Here is a 16730-nt window from a genome sequence, read left to right as displayed (position 1 = left end):
AATTCTGCTTCACAGCAGAAGCAATACAGCTGGCTGGACCACACATGCTAAATTCACAGCCTGTATGATCAAGCTGCATCATTGTCCCATCCTGTATCTTTTTTCCCCAGGAGGAAACAAGAAGTAGCCAACACTGCAGCAATTATAAAAGGTCTTGGGGAACTCCAGGGAGTATCAGGTGATCGCAGAAGTTTTACTTAATACTCTTTATAATGAAAATGTTTATAATCTTGTCCTTCTTCCTGAAGGGCAGAGGTTCCTAAAGGGAAGAGGTTAATCCCATCCATAGGTGGGTCATTGATAGGTTTCCTGGGTGTTTCCCTGCCCTAATCCTGTCAGTTTCTATTGTTTATTCAAAGTGTGTGCCGGCTGCATTCCTGTGGTTTTGTTATCACAATTAAGAATTCATCTGTTAAGTGGTTCTTGGCTGTCTGCCCTAAGATGAAGGGAGAGAGAAGAAAAAAACCTGCCTTGCACTTTATTTTTCCGCCTGAGTTTTTTAAAGGAGCTAGATTTTTTCTACTGAGGAAATGACTAAGTGGGTTATTTCTTCTTTTTCTTTGCCCTTCCTTTGGTTACTTACTTCCATCAATGCTAAATACTGAACAGCATTCCAAAGAGTTAGCTATTGGAATGGTTAGGCAGGCAGGCAACCTTGACTATTTAGCTGGTTCACTGAACTCCACAAAAAGTTAGCTACCGGTTCTGGGGAACTGGTGTGAACCGGTTGAATCCCACCACTGGTCACCTTTTTCAGTGCCACTGTAACTTCAAACAATCACTAAACGAATATTTGTAATTCAAGAATTACATGTATATGTTGATTAATAAGGCTTACTAGGTTGAATATCCAGGATGGATGCAGAAAATTGTCTTTACACCTATTCTCTGATCGGGGCACTCAGGCTAGGTTCACTCTTACATATTCAAACTGTCTAATAACTATAATCCAGAAGGAAAGATTAAAAGACTGTGTTTTTCTATCTCCTTTTTTTCCCCCTTTATCTTTTCTTTTTAAACTATTATTTCCTTTTTTTTTTTGAGAAAAAGTTTTTATTATTTTTTTATAATCAAACAAATAACATTTTCACTTGTCTATTTAAACATTTATAAACCAACCTTCCACCCCCCCTTCCCACCCCCCTCCCCCGACTTCCCAGAAGAAAAACAGGGTATGAATTTTACCAAACATATGCTAAAATATGCTAAGTTAATGCAAGACTTAAAACTCCCTAGACCCCTTAACTCCCCTTCTACAGATTATTCATCAGCCTCCCTAAACTCAAAATAACATATAATCCTTTAAGCCTAAGAGTTTTAAAAACATTAACAAACACTAATAGATCATTCAAAGCCTAAAATTCTCGTAATACATCTGTAAGATATTCTTAGTTCATTTACTTAATCATTTTACACTCCCTCCTACTTTTATTCTCAAAATTCAAATATTTTTCTTTTCTTTTATTGAAAAAGTTTTTCAAATACAAATTTTTCCCCCTTTTCCCCCCCTCCTCCCTAACCCCCTCTCCCCCTCCCCTCCCCCGTGGCTTCTTCAAAGTAAAACCCAAATTCAGAACAGATTATATAATACTTACCATCCCCTTGCTCCATCCCCCATATGCTGACCCTTTCTTTCTAATAATATTATTATATCCCCCTTATACTATACATTTCAAAATAACATTCTACTATAACATTATATAATAACTCCTAATTTAGCATAGTAATATTATTATATCCCCCAATTTAACAATTTCTACTCATAATCTACTCTTTTTCTCCTCCCCCATACATATATCTCTTAAATCAAATCCTTTTTGTATATTAATATGACATTTCAAAGCAACCTTCCACTATAACTATATAATAAATCCTAATTTAACATTTATTCAACTCATAGTCTGCCCATTTCCTCCACCCCCATAGATATATCTCTTAACTCAAATCTTTTACATATATTCATATCTAAACATAATATCCCTTTTCTTCAACTAAACAATCAATAAGCTAACCTATCTCCACCCACTTTCCTACAGGACTACCATACATAATAGTTCTTAATATCTTTATTCTTCTGCCCACACCACTAAGAAGTATTCCCTTATATAAATAAAATCCTCAAATGACTTTAAACTTGTAATCCATATAATATCTTATGTAGTGTCTTTCAGCTGGATTGTTAACTCCATCACCCATATTAGGGTAACATCACATCCTAATTTCAACAGTATGTTCGGTATCTTCAATTACCATCTGCCCCCATCAACAATAGATGTCTTGATATATAAAAAACAACCACTCGAGTGACTTTATATTTGTATTCCATATAGTGTCTATAGTAGTGTCTTTCATCTAAATTATTAATTCCAACCACCGTAATAGGGTAACAACCAGATCTTCTGCGTGCCCCAATCCCATAACTCTCTTGCCTTGTAGTTCAGCATAAACGTAATACAAGAATCCAAAATAGATAATTCCAATCCATTCAGTTTAAGGCCCTTTTCACATCCCAAAAGTACAGCACTGCAGAGGTCTGTCACTCTCCTCAGGATAATATAAATCAATACTTTGCCTCAGCTATCTTTTCATATATTCAATCATCTCTTAATAACTGGCATTACACTGTTGTTTAGTTTAAAAGTTTTTGTTTTTGTTTTTGTAAGACCTGCTTCTTCTTTTCTTGACTTTTTGTGGGTTAGATCTCCATCCTGATTTCCTTTCTATAAATTGTGTATCAACTATTTGGTTTTCATGCTGATCTATAACTTGATCTTGTTGGTTTTGCTTTTGTGGCTTGAATCTGCATTCTAGTTTCTTTTCTATGAGTTGTATGTCAACTGATTGATTTCTATGCTGGTCTGTAACTTGATAAATCATCACATTAGAATCCAAAGCCGCCTCTCTTGCATTTATAAATAGTCCAGCTGTAACCTCTGAAGGAGAATCCAGAAGTGGCTCATCTACAAAGTCCTCTGTAACTTGTTGTTTTTCCATTACTTCCATCTCCTTCTGCTTATCCTGAATTTCTATCTCTTGTTGATTTTGCTTTTCTTTATTCCACTCATGTATTATACCTGAAGATGTTGAACCCATTTTAAGAACCTTATAGTAAAATTCTTCCGCTTTTTCAACAGTATTTAGTTGGTATCTTTCTCTTTGATATCTCAATATTATGCCAACTGGGACATCCCACCTGAATGAGATGTTTTGTTTCTTTAGCTCAGTCACCAAAAATCCGAATTTCTTTCTATCTTTTAATATCTTGGGCGGCAACTCTTTATATAGCCAGATCTTTCTTCCATACAATTGTAGAGTGGAATTAAAAGATTTTTGCACAATATCATTTCTTATTTCTTTATCTGTAAAATAAATCACCACATCTCTAGGCAATTGCCTTTGCTTTGCAATCCAAGAATTTACTCTATAGGCCTTGTCGATCTTACAAGATACCTCCTCTGGATGAACCTTTAAAATCCCGGCCAGAACTTCAGCAGATATTTTTCTTAAATCATCTCTATTATTTTCCTGTAACCCTCTCATTCTAACCGCAAATTCTGTGAGCCTGTATTGCATCATTGTAACTTCTTTTTCAATCCCTTGTTTTATATTTTCTGCATTGTAAGTCTCGTGATCAGCTTCCTTTTTAGACTTTACTTCAGAGCTATTGTCTTGAATATTTATCAAATCATTTTCCATTCTTTGTATTTTATTGTTCAAATTATAAATCTTATCATCAACTTCCTCCATTTTAGACTCTAATAACTTGATATTTGTATCCATCTTTATAACTATTTCTGAAAAAGCATTAGTCACTGTTACAATCTTTCGTTGTAAGTTATCATACTTTAATTGTATGAATTCTTTAATTTCCTGCCTAAATTTTTCAAAATTCTGGTTCACAACCTCGTCATATCTTGCCATTTCCTTCAAAACAAATTCTTTTAAATTAAAACCATTCTTCTGAGTCTGTAAACTCGAAACTTGTTCACATAATTGTAAATGGGGGAAACCCCCCTCCGCTGCTTGTTTGTCTGGCTTTGTTAATTTTAACGTCATCCTGCCACACCGACAAACTCTTTTTAAAGAAGGAGGACTTCTCTCCAAACAAGATCAATATCAAATCTCCAGGAAAAAAAGAAACTTAGAATAGAAATTTTTCTTTTCTCTATTCTAGCCAGCACTGTTTATTCCGCTACTTTGTAGCTTGTTACGGAAGGACTTTCGCTTTCGGCTACTTCTCAAGCCTCAGCGGTCGCCATTTTAAGCTTTTTTTTTCCTTCACTTAGAAACGCTTATAAAATCGTTGAAAATATTTGCAATTTAGGGTCCCAAGTCCAGATCTCATCCTCTTTAATTAAACAATCTGTTGTTTTCCGTTGAAAGGTTTGATCTCGTCGCCTGGCTCTGCAAAAGGCAGAGGTCTCCCGAAGCCCGGAGCAGCGGCGAAGGAAATAGGGAGCCTCATCCTGCTTCGTCCCCAAGAGTAAAAGAAAAACTCTGGGGACTTCGCAGAGGGCTCTACCTGCCCTCGCCTGCTCTATCTCACATTTCCTTATGGAAATGGAGTTTTTCGAGCCGCCTTTCAGCTGTAAAGGCGGCTCTTTACGGGCGACGGGGCTGGCGGTCCCAAGGGACCGTCTGACAGCAACGGAAGTCAAACCGGAAGCCCGGTTTTTATTTTTCTTAAACCTTAATTAATCATTAATTGAGTTCTTAATTCATTTACTTAATCATTGTAATTAGTCATTAATACATCAATTATTAGACCAAAGAAAATTAATCTTCCATTCTTCCATTCTTCCTTTCTTTCTGTATTTTTTCCAATCTTTCTTCCTCCCTCTTACTTTTATTTTGAGGAGGTTTTTAATTCCAACTGGGGGTTGATGTATCTTTAAAACTTGTCCCTTTCTTGGAACCATATCCTCTGATTTGGAGCCCCCATATCGACTCTTCTTGCTTATATAAACAGTCAGTTCATAGAACGAAGAGTTAACTCAATGAGTTTGCAAGGAAAGGTCCAGTTGTTGCATTTCAATTAATTGTGTGAAAGCCTCTGCCAAATCTTCCAAAACCTCGTAGGGCTGGTCAGTTTCTTCTTCTTTCTGCTCCAAATTATATTTTTGAAAAGTTCTGTCAGTTAATTCCAAAAGAGCAGGAAGAAAGTTTGAAGATTCTTGAGAATCAGCCAAATCCAGCTTCTCTGTTTTAGTCAAAATGTCTCCTACATTGTCATTGTGCTTTCCTTCAAAAACATCCTCATTTGCTTTTATATCCTCCACAAGTTCTATAAATTTTCGTTCCATGATTGCTGTAAAGTTATTAATAATTGCAGTTTGGTTGTTCATGGCTTCCTTTATAAATTCTGTAAGGTCTCTAAAAAAATCCTCCTGGCTCTGTGAGTCAGTTCTCTGTGTCATTTCTGACGCCATTAGAGAGCCACTTTCAGGAACTCCTTGCTTGGAAGCCATATTATTTTAAAAGAATTTTTCTTTTCAAAGCCATAAAATCTCTTGAGCAGCTTTCTCAGATTTATTTGTAGTTTATCAAGCAAGATAGTCTTTTCTACACCCAGCTCTCAAATCCCAGCAGTTTAAGTCCAGTCTCTAAGCACAAATCTATTAACAAGCACTTAACTTTCACTTTTCCAGCCACAATGAAGACACCATTTCCTCCTTCAGCTCAGCAAAATCAAGTAGAATCAATGTATCCCAGGAGTTAAGCAACATACTTGCAAAGGCTTGTTCTCCTGCTTCCATTCTGTCTGCTTTTGGAATCAATTAATCTCCTTGTTGAGAGCAGAATCGGTCGCTGGCGTCTGGCTCCGTTTAAAACGGAGTCACCACGGATCCGGAGCTTCAGTGGGCTGAACGGGGAGCTCTCACCCTCCAAGCCCCTGGAATTGCTCCAGGGGTTCCCGGGGAGCTCTACCCTCGCCCACCGGCTCTCCTCTCCTTCTTCTCCCGAAGGAGAGGTTTTCAAGCCGTCTGACAGCTGATTAGCGCTGTCAGAACGGCTCCAATGGAATCGCGGGGCTGGCAGTCCAAAAAGACCGTCCGTGACGCCGGCGGTGCCAACCGGAAGCCTTTAAACTATTATTTCATAGTACAGGCAACAGAAGATTAAGGATAATCAGCTGGAATATTCGTAAAGCTGATGAAATTAGAGGGGGGGATCCCATGTTAGGACATTCCTTTGGATCTGGATCTCTCCCCGTGCCCCCACAGGACGGTATTCAAACAATTCCATGCCTATATGCCTTTAATAATGGAAGAACAATGCTATTTGCCTCTATTATCAAAAAGTACTTTAGATATAAAGTACTTCAGAAATATAAAGAATTTATTTCTTGTTAAGTACTTTAACCTTTTAATTTAAAAAGTATGTTTCTCAACTTCATGTTTTATATACATCTTGACTATAAACACACATAATTCAAATACAGAATACTGTAATTACAGTTTATAAATAAGTCCCATGAGAATAGAAAAAGTGTAATCAATAGTTCAACTTCCAGAATATTCAAACAAAATATAGGTTAAATCATATTGAAAAAGTCTGGTAGAGATTAATCTAAGACCACAAGTGATATAATTGGGTTCAAAAGCATCCTCAGGAGGTTTATTTGATTTGTTGTGGGAATATAGGTGGGAATAGATTGATGAACAATTCCTCCATTTTATCTGGATTAAAACTCACATCCAAATAATCACAGTCTTCCTGGTATCCATTGGTAAAGAATAACAAAACACAACAAACCTGAGGTTGTTTTACTGGTGAAAACACTGCACAGACCAATTTCATGGGGCTAAGCAAAAGTCCTGTTGGACTACACTTTCAAAGTACAGAAACATTTAAGATTAACCCCTATAAAACAATATCCCACATTACGCAAATGTTTAAAAAGTCAACTTGTTTAATGGTACTGAATGCTTTAAAAGTGCAGTTCTATGGGAACAAAATTTGCATCTGTAATTCCCTACAAAGATCATTCAATGAAACAACAAAAGCAGATTTTTCACTTCAAATCTGTCTCAATACAACAAATAGTCTCAGATATGTCTGAATGTTTTTCAAATTCAAGGTTTCAGGAAGGAAACATATTTCCACATCCTGTTTATTATTACCAATAGCCAAATTATCAGTGTGATTAGTCCAAAGAAATACTGACAAATATACCAAGGGAATTGCATACAGACTAATGAAGCATTCCATATTTTAAAAAGTTTGTGTACACCCTCCTTCCCATATGCTATTTTGCAGAGAAGAATTCTACAACCCAAAATAAAAATTATCAATAATACTCTTAATTACGCTTGATAAGTAGATTTTATTTTAGAATAAGTTTTTTCCTGAGTAGAATCACAAGAACATTTATAAAACTAAAAAGCTTGGGGGAAAAATATCGGACATAACATAAATTTAGACAATTGGGAAGCAATTTGGAATAGTAACCTCAAATTGACAAGAGCAATAACATATAAGGAGAACCAATATAAAATGCTGTATAGATGGCATTTAGCGCCATCCAGGATAGCAAAAATATACTCGAACGCAAGCCCAAAGTGTTGGAAGTATGGCCACTGTCAAGGTACCTTCTACCATATGTGGTGGATGTGTCCTGAAGCGACGAAATTTTGGAGAACAATACAAAGATGGATTCAAGAAGTACTAGAGGAAAATATTAATCTGGAGCCAGAGACTTTTCTCCTGGGAGTACCAAAAAGGGCATATGGGAAGAAAAAGAAATATTTAATCACGCACATCATCACAGCCGCTAGATTAATATATGCAAACCTTTGGAAAGAGAAAGGACGCCCAATGGAAGAGCAGATAATTAGTAAAATATTAGAATGCGCAGAAATGTGCAGGTTAACACATGTGTTAAATGACAATGAGGACTCGGAATTTTACACGGTATGGGAAATGTGGTATAGGTGGTTGGAAAATAAACGTAAATGTTAATTTGAGCTAAGGGGGGTAGTATCAAACCATTTATGTAATATATGTATCTTAAGTAATAATCTACATTATAATTTACATAGTAATAACTCATAAGTAATTCATATCTTAATCTTAAAATATTTATGTAATTTGTTAGATACTACTTATATAAGTATATAACATGGTTGAACGTAGCCAAACCGACAACATTGTATTGTACTATTATGTTATTCAATAAAAATTCAAAAAAAAAAAAAACCCACTAAAGAGCAACAGTAACAATACTGTATTTGGTTTGAAAAAAATATAGTAATCCAGCCCTACCTTTATACTCAACAAAACATTGAGAATTTGACTATTATTTATATCTTTATATCTCCACCCGAGACCATTCTGGAGATGCCCTTTCCGTGATGTCCCGCTGCCTGGAAGCAGTGTGGGCCTGATGGAAAGATACAGACTCGGATTCAATCTATCCAAGACCAAGTGGCTGTGGATGCCGGCATCTCGGGATCTAGTGGTTCCGTCACTTGTGATAAGAGGGGAGATACTTACTCCCTCTGAAAGGATTCGCAATCTGGGTGTCCTCCTGGATTCACGGCTGTCTTTAGAAAATCACTTGACAGTCATAACCAAGGGGGCTTTCGCACAGGTACGCCTGGTGCGCCCTTTCCTAGACCGGGATGCCCTCGCCACAGTCACTCATAACCTTGTTACTTCTCGGTTGGATTACTGTCACACCCTCTACATGGGGCTGCCCTTGGGATGCACCCGGAGGCTTCAGCTAGTCCAGAATGCGGCCATGGGGGTTGTTACGGGAGCCTCTTGTTACTCCCGTGTAACACCTCTCCTGCGCAAGCTGCACTGGCTGCCGGTGGTCCTCCGGGTTCGTTTCAAGGTGCTGGTGCTCACCTATAAAGCCCTACATGGCTTAGACCTGGGGTACTTGCAGGACCATCTTCTGCCATCCTCCCATTGTCCTGGGCACTCTCACAGAGTGGGCCTCCTCAGGGTGCAGTCAGTCAGACAATGTCGGCTGGCGGCCCCCATGGGGAAAGCGTTCTCTGTGGGAGCGCTGACCCTCTGGAACGGTTTGCCCACCGGGCTTAGGACAGCCCCTGACCTCCTCTCCTTCCGCTGCGAACTGAAGACGTGGCTTTTTCATCAAATGGACTGACCCATTGAGGGGGGTTTTTACATTGTAATAATTTAAATTAATTTTAATTGGATTTTAATTTATATTTAATTCATATTGTTGAATTTTTATCTTGTAACCCGCCCTGAGTCTTTCGGGAGAAGGGTGGCATATAAATTGCAATAAAATAAATAAAAATAAAATAAATATTATATGTCATTTCTTTTCATTTGACATTATGGCTACTTCACGTTTTGTCATCAATAGAAAACCAACCAGGAGGTCTAACTAAATAAAATTAAAGAAGAAGTGGACAGTTATAGAAAGATTTATGGCAGAAAAATAGGCATCTCACCTTCTTTTTAATGATATTTTGCAGCTTTAGGTAACTGATCAGTGGTGGGTTGCCCCCGGTTTGCACCGGTTCTATAGAACCGGTAGTAAAACCGGTGGGAGGCTCTGCCCACTGACCCCGATGTCATCAGAATGCTTCTGCGTATGTGCAGAAGCTTCTGTGCATGCGTAGAAGAGCACGCAGACAAGCAAAGCAAGCGTGCACGCACAGCCCCGATGTGAACCGGTAGTAAAGGTAAAGTAGAACCACCCCTGTAATTGACCCTACATAAAGATGAATCAAGCCATGTTCTTTCTGTTTGTGATTTCTCTAACCAAACTGATTTTTAAATATAATCAGCAATTTGAACTGGAAAAAAATTAGTTGGATAAAACTTCATGCAGAGCTGTAATTCTTTCTAACTGCTTCCAAGGGCTGTTCAAAGCCATAAACCACTTTGCACTACATGACAGTAGAAAAGTAGAGGGAAAATATTGCTAGTTTTTTTCTTCAAAAAGTCAGAAAGAAATAATTGAGCAGAAGAAATATAAGTGGAATTTATTTTGTCTTGTACATTTTATCTTGTTTATAAACCAAAAGCACTGGTTTATGTTTTTATTCAACTGCATTATAAACCATGTGGAAATTAAAGAATTACAGATTTGTTACTGGTTAATAGCTATTCTTCCTTTATGAAAAAAGTACATGTGACCATTTTTACCACAATCTATGCCTCATAAACAATAGACCTGTGGACAGACTCCTCCAAACAGCATATGTTTAAGCTTCATATATCTGCTGGTAGAGGAACTGAAAGACCAAGAAACAGCCTGGAAACAAGCAGTTGATGTTCAGAATTGAAGCTAATCAGGTCTTGTTCTGTAAATTGCTAAATAACTAAAATTATGACATTAAGGATATTATGAGGTTAAGAAGAACCTATATAGAGGTGTTCCCCTCTAATGCTTGAGTAAAAAGAATCCCAAGGATTTCAAGTAAAATTTTCACCTTGATAGGAGAAACTATTTCTATATCTTCTTTTCCAAAGCCTGGCCTGAATCAAGTTTTATACCATGTAAAAGCTGAAAAAAAAACCCATCAGAAATTTAAATGAAAGCCCACAGTCCAAATTGAAAAACTTTATTAACATAAATGAGTTTGCTGTTTTGTTGTGGCTTTTAGTGATGGTTCTGTGTTTCTGAACCATTCTGAGGTATCCTGCCAGGTTAATATCAACAGATAACATTGCCATGTTTTAAGCAGCAATATACAGTATATCAACTGGTCGTTAAACATTCCACATTTATACACAGAATTATAAAGTTTCTAACAGCCATCTCTTAATAGCATCTCCAATCTGATATAGTCTAGATATACTTGAATATAATGACCATCATCCCCAGCCGAGATAATTAAAAGGTATGCTAATCAGCATAATGAGATTCCTAAACCAAAATATCTTCCAGGGATCAATTTCAGACTCACTTATATAACCAACTGAATATAATTAATTCAACCACTGTGTTTAGAATTTAATTCCAGGTTTTTTGCCAGTTAAGCAAATCAGGAGAATACTCCTGGGAGTGGTCTGATACTAGTGGGAAGGATTGTTGTCTTTATTCTTGTTTTACTGATTGTTGTGAGCCACCTAGGATCATTATATGAGATAGATGGCCATATAAATTCAACAAATAGCTAACTAAATTCATAAATAAAGTTACCTTTCCAGATCTCTGAAGTCAGGTGTGGTGCCAATGGGGCAAGCATAACAAAGAGAGTTGCCAGAGCATCTTCAAATTCTGCACTATGGATGATAAGCTGTTCAGAGGCTTGCTATGACAGGAAAGAATGAAGAAAATGGATTTTGTTAACTGTGGGAATAAAATTAAAATATTAACAAATTTGTAATAGTATACTGTAGCATTTGATATTAGATGAAAAATTATAACTTTTTTTCATAATAACATGATGAAAACATTGTAGAATCCAGTTCACAGAAATGTCAGTATTAGCAAATTTCAAAGAATGCTCCTGAAGACCAATTTATAACAATAAGGTTTCAAAAAGCAAGCCAGAAATAAGCAACTGTAAAAGATATGTTAGGCAAAACGTGTACACCTGGCTAGGCAATTGAAGTTTTGTGGACTTCAACTGCTAGAATTGCTCAGCCATAGGGAATTCGGGGAATTAAAAATCCTCATATCTTAAAGTTGCTAAAGTTGAAAAACATTGGTCTAAACCAGTGATGGCTAACCTTTTTGCCATCACGTGCCAGGAGGGAGGGGACAGGGGAGGTTTGCGTGCGCACGTGCCCACGCCCATAATTCTATGTGCCCTGCCCCCACACCTGCGCACACAACCCCCCCCCCCTCCTGGCACGCGATGGCAAAAAGGTTAGCCATCACTGGTTTAGACCAATGTTTTTCAACTTTAGCAACTTTAAGATGTGAGGATTTTTAATTCCCCAAATTCCCTATGGCTGAGCAATTCTAGCAATTGAAGTCCACAAAACTTCAATTGCCTAGCCAGCCTCTCTAGGAGTCTCTGAAGGCTGGGACAGCAAAAAACGTCACTTCCTGTCCAACTGGAAATTGGGAAATGGGCCGTTTCTGGCCTCCAGAGGGCCTCTGAGGGGGTGGGGAAGGCTGTTTTCACCCTCCCTAGACTCATAGAGAGGAACTGGAGCCAGGTGAGAAAGAAAAACAGGCCTTCCCCACCCCCCCCCCAGGCCCTCCGGAGGCAGGAAACACCCTGTTTCCCTGCTCTGGTAGGCCCAGAAGGGCCGAAAATAAGCTGGCCGGCGCACACCAGAACTGAGCTCACGTACCCACTGATATGGCTACACATTCCACCTGTGGCACACGTGCCATAGGTTCGCCATCACGGGTCTAGACAGTCATGGAATTAAAACAAGTGAAGAAAAAACAGTTCCTTCCATTCCCAATATTGGAATAATTAATAAACAATGGCACATTTGAATCTGGCTTTCTCCTGCCCTAATCCTAGTGAAAGTGATGATCCAAGGATGGGAAGTAACAAATTAAAGCCAACTGTCAAACAAGGCCATATTAATGGGTCAGTTTCTATAACTCAATACCACCTGTCTTTCAGGAAAGTTGGGAGGAGTACTCTATACACTGCCAAGAACCCTTGGAATATACATAAGAATATACATAATAAAAGCACCAACTTCACAAGCAGCTTTTCCCATAACTACATTATTTCCAAAACACTTTATGGGCATCTCAGTGTGTAAAAACAGAATAATTTCACATTCACATATTCAATATGGGTGGAAAGGAGGAAATGAAAAAAAAAATTTTTCTGCTTCTTTGAGATCAAGTGAGAAATGATGGAAGTCATAAAAATTACCTGGTCAGGCAAACAATTCAAAAGCAGGTAAAAGATGTTTTTAACTAGTTACAGCATTGCTTTAAGGGAATAATTTTATTTGTCTGTTCAAACAAACGCTCAGTGGACAAATTTACATAATACTAAATACACACAAAATGGCTAGAATGGGCAAAGCTACATATGTTACAAGCAAGAAAATAAACTTTAATCAGTGAGCAGTTCAATTCCATACAATAATTAGGGTAGCAATAAACATTCTAATTGTAGAATGCTAAGAAAACATAAAGTTCCTCCAGTGTTGTACTTGAAATACACACCAGCCTTTCCCCAGCTATATTGTGAGGCTGATATGCCATGAATCATATCACATATAATCCTCTCCATTTGATGTCTATCTATTATCAATCAGCTTGATTCACAACAGGATTTCAATGTTGTGTTTACAACTGCTGAAAGAGTGAATAATTTAAAGGAAGTGTTCTTTCTGGTTTTAATTTTAGTTTTCATACTTCCTCACTGGGGAGGTGTGAAAGTTAGTACTAAAATTTGTTGTGTCACAGTAAGTTGTATTCTACTGCTCTCAAGTTTTATTCAACCTTCCCCTAGTTAAGTGTGTAAAAAGATAACCTGCAAAGAAAATGATATTATATTAGCAGCAAGAGCTGTAGTTTAAATCTATTGTTTCAATATATTCAGTCTATGCCAGAGATTCTGATTTAGCCATTAAATATTCTCAGAGGAAATGAAGGTTTTATTTTATTCAAAAGAATTTTTTTAAAGTAACAGTTATCTGACTGTCTTTCAAAACTCCACTATTAGAAATACATCACAATTTACAGTCAATAAATAAATACAGTAATTATATTGACAATATTGCAGGGCAAAAATTTGCTTGATACTTATATTTTACCACTAATGGTTATCAACTGTACTGTAATTGCATTTTACATATTTCCAAAAGGACTATTTCATATTTTATTTTGTATGTGTATGTATATGTACATACGCACATACATAAATACAGTACATACACACACACATACATACACACAACTAAACATTATGTCATATGTATTGATACTATACATTATATTACATTGGATCCATATTGTACATTGAGGAAATAAACAGACATTTTGTAAAATAAACAAACTTACATAGTATACTCACCAACAATATGTTACTGAGGCCCATCAGTCGAGAAATTATGCCATTAAACAAATAATCCTCCAGGAAGTATTCTGTTACCTAAAACACAAAAGCAAACATTTTCTTCAATTAATTTAGATCACAACAGGAGTTTTCCACCAATATTTCATTCTCTATTTTTTAAAACATTTGACATTTTTTATAGACTACCAAACTAACATAGCAGTATATAAAATCAATGCCTCTTTGATTTTAAAAGCAGTATTTTAACATAAATAACTAAACCAATTGAGTTTTGGTTACTCTCCGTATAGACTAAGGACTATGGGGGGGATGGACCAGTAGTGGGTTTCAATTTTGGCCGCTACCGGTTCAGTCGTGGGCACACTTGCGCATGCGGCACTTCTGCACATGCAGAGAGACGTCCAGATGGGTGGGTGGAGCCTCCTGTTGCCGTTGCTACCGGTTCCCCCAATCCAGGGCAAACTGGTAGCAACCCATCACTGGAATGAACACACACAGCATTCTACATATTCCATAATTAATTGGAGTTTGTAGAATGTATGTTCACACTTCTTCTCCCTTCTAAAAAAATTAGTCCTAAATTAGCTTTAAGTGTTTAAAAGAAAGATAAAATGAAGGCAACGTAACATTCCTGGCTTTGGAACAAGACGAAGATGGTTGCTATCTTGTACCATCTGAGAAATCATTACAATTGTTCTTCATGACTTTTTTTGGGTACTACAACATTATGGAAGAAATAGAAACATGTATGATATGTATGAAATAGAACATTGTTGTTGTTATCTGCAACAACTGCAAAGCAATAACTGATTTTCACAAAACATTCTCTAGTTTTCTTCAAGATAATGGTCTTCAGTGGTGAAATTATTTCTTTTTTACTATCGGTTCTGTGGGCGTGGCTTAATGGTCATGTGAGTGGCTGGGCATGGTTGAGTGGTCATGTGAGTGGCTGAGCATGGTCAACTCAATGTCACTCCCACCCAGTCACATGATACCCCACCCCCAGCCACACCTACCCAGGTTTTGTGGCTCCCACTGTTTTCTGTGGGAAATGGGTCATATGACTGAGTGGGCATGGCCAACTTCTTTATAGAAGTTTTTTATTTTATAGACAAGCAAACATACAATACATAATCAATCATTTAGTGTATCATCTGAGTGCATCTTTTGTGTCTTCTCCCTGCTCCTCCACTATTTATCATATCTTCATTTATTATAACATTTCTCCCACATTTCTTATTTTTCTATTAATACATTTATCTATCTTCTTTCTCTTCTTTCTTCTTCACTCATTTCATTACAACATTACCCTATATATATCTCCTCTCTAACCAATGACAAAATCATCCCCATACCTTAAAATATTCCGATTCCTCTCTTTCTTTAATTATCAAAGTCAATCTATTCATTTCTGCACAATCCAATATTTTCTTAATTACTTCTCCCTCTGTAGGGATTTTCTCTGCTTTCCATCTTTGCACAAAAACTATCCTCGCTGCAGTTATAACATATATAATCAAATATGTATTTTCTTTACTAAATTTCCCTGGTAAGATACCCAATAGGAACAGTTCATGTTTTAAATCCATATGTTGTTGTATCATTTCTTCTAACCATGTTTTAATTTTAATCCAATAATTTCTCGCTTCTGGACACATCCACCACATATGATAATACGATCCTGGTGTCTGATGGTATTTCCAACATTTAGCTGATTTATCTTTAAACATTTTTGCCAATTTTTCAGGTGGCATGTGCCATCTATAAAACATTTTGTATTGATTCTCCTTATATGCTATGAACATTGTTAATTTATAATTCCTTTCCCATTTATCTAACTCAACGGAATATCCAATTTTTTTTGCCCAGGCTATCATTGTTTCTTTTGCCTGTTCTTCTTCTAATTTAATACTGTAGGAAGTTAGCACCCACCCCTCTCCTAGAAGAATGAAATATTTTAGGAAATATTAAAAAGGCAGAATATATTTACCTGGATGAGAAATGGAGAAACATGTTTTAAAGACAAAGCAACTTCCTGCCTCCCCCCACCTTTGTCAATGGGCCATTAAGGCCTCAGCCAAGCTCACTTATTCCCCCCACCTTTGTCAATGGACCATCATCTGCAACACAATAGGACCCATCTAGCAACAGAAACTCACCACATGGTACCTGGGAAGATTACATCAGCCAGCAAGGCTAGCTAAGACCCCCTGGGAGTCTGACAACCAATCAGGATAATCTTCCTGTGCCCCAGGAAGTTCAAAGCTCAGATAGGGCATAAAACCAAGGCACGCTCAGCATCTCAGCCCCTTTTCTGTTCAGGAACTCAAACCATGTGATCCTATCCACCATTAAACCATCTTTCCCAGCAGTCTCCATGTTTCCAGTGTCTTTTCCCCCACTTGGAAGTGAACCCAGATGGATATTTCTTCCAACAATACTAAGTAGGTGATTATATATTTTTAAAATTATTTTTTCATCTGTTCCTGTGAGTATCTTATCCAGATCTGACATTTCTAAATAAAAACCATATAGTTTAACAACTTTTTCATATCTTGTTTGTATTTGCATATGAATATACCAGTCCATCGCAATCCCTTGTTTTTCTAATTCTTGTTTCCCTTTCAATTCCCCCTTATCTGTTAATATATCCTTGTATCTAAGAATATTTTTAATATTAATAATTGGGTGTATTAACACTTCCATTGTTGATAACCATGTTGGTATTTTCAAATAATATTTATCTCTAATTCTCTCCCACATTAATAATAGTGCATTTCTTACATAGTGTCT

The 16730-nt window shown here is 37.0% G+C and overlaps 1 protein-coding gene across 7 annotated transcripts in view; it reads right to left on the bottom strand.

The window, feature by feature from the left end:
* LARS2 (leucyl-tRNA synthetase 2, mitochondrial) overlaps window positions 1–16730 on the bottom strand; it is a 216366-nt gene that overhangs the window by 18748 nt on the left and 180888 nt on the right. For 6 of the 7 annotated variants that reach the window (XM_060685937.2, XM_060685936.2, XM_060685940.2 and 3 more), the window contains 2 exons: window positions 13935–14012; window positions 11132–11243 (listed from right to left, as the gene is read on the bottom strand). In XM_060685937.2, coding sequence (XP_060541920.1) covers window positions 11132–11243; window positions 13935–14012 — 190 coding nt within the window. Of the gene's footprint in view, window positions 1–10112; window positions 10493–11131; window positions 11244–13934; window positions 14013–16730 lie in introns of those variants that run through there. The other variant, XM_060685939.2, reaches the window with a different exon arrangement.

The sequence above is a fragment of the Pantherophis guttatus genome, chromosome 4 (genome assembly GCF_059756535.1).
Source record: "Pantherophis guttatus breed Tessera chromosome 4, ASM5975653v1, whole genome shotgun sequence".
NCBI lineage: Eukaryota > Metazoa > Chordata > Lepidosauria > Squamata > Colubridae > Pantherophis > Pantherophis guttatus.
This window is presented reverse-complemented; position numbering and strand designations above follow the sequence as displayed.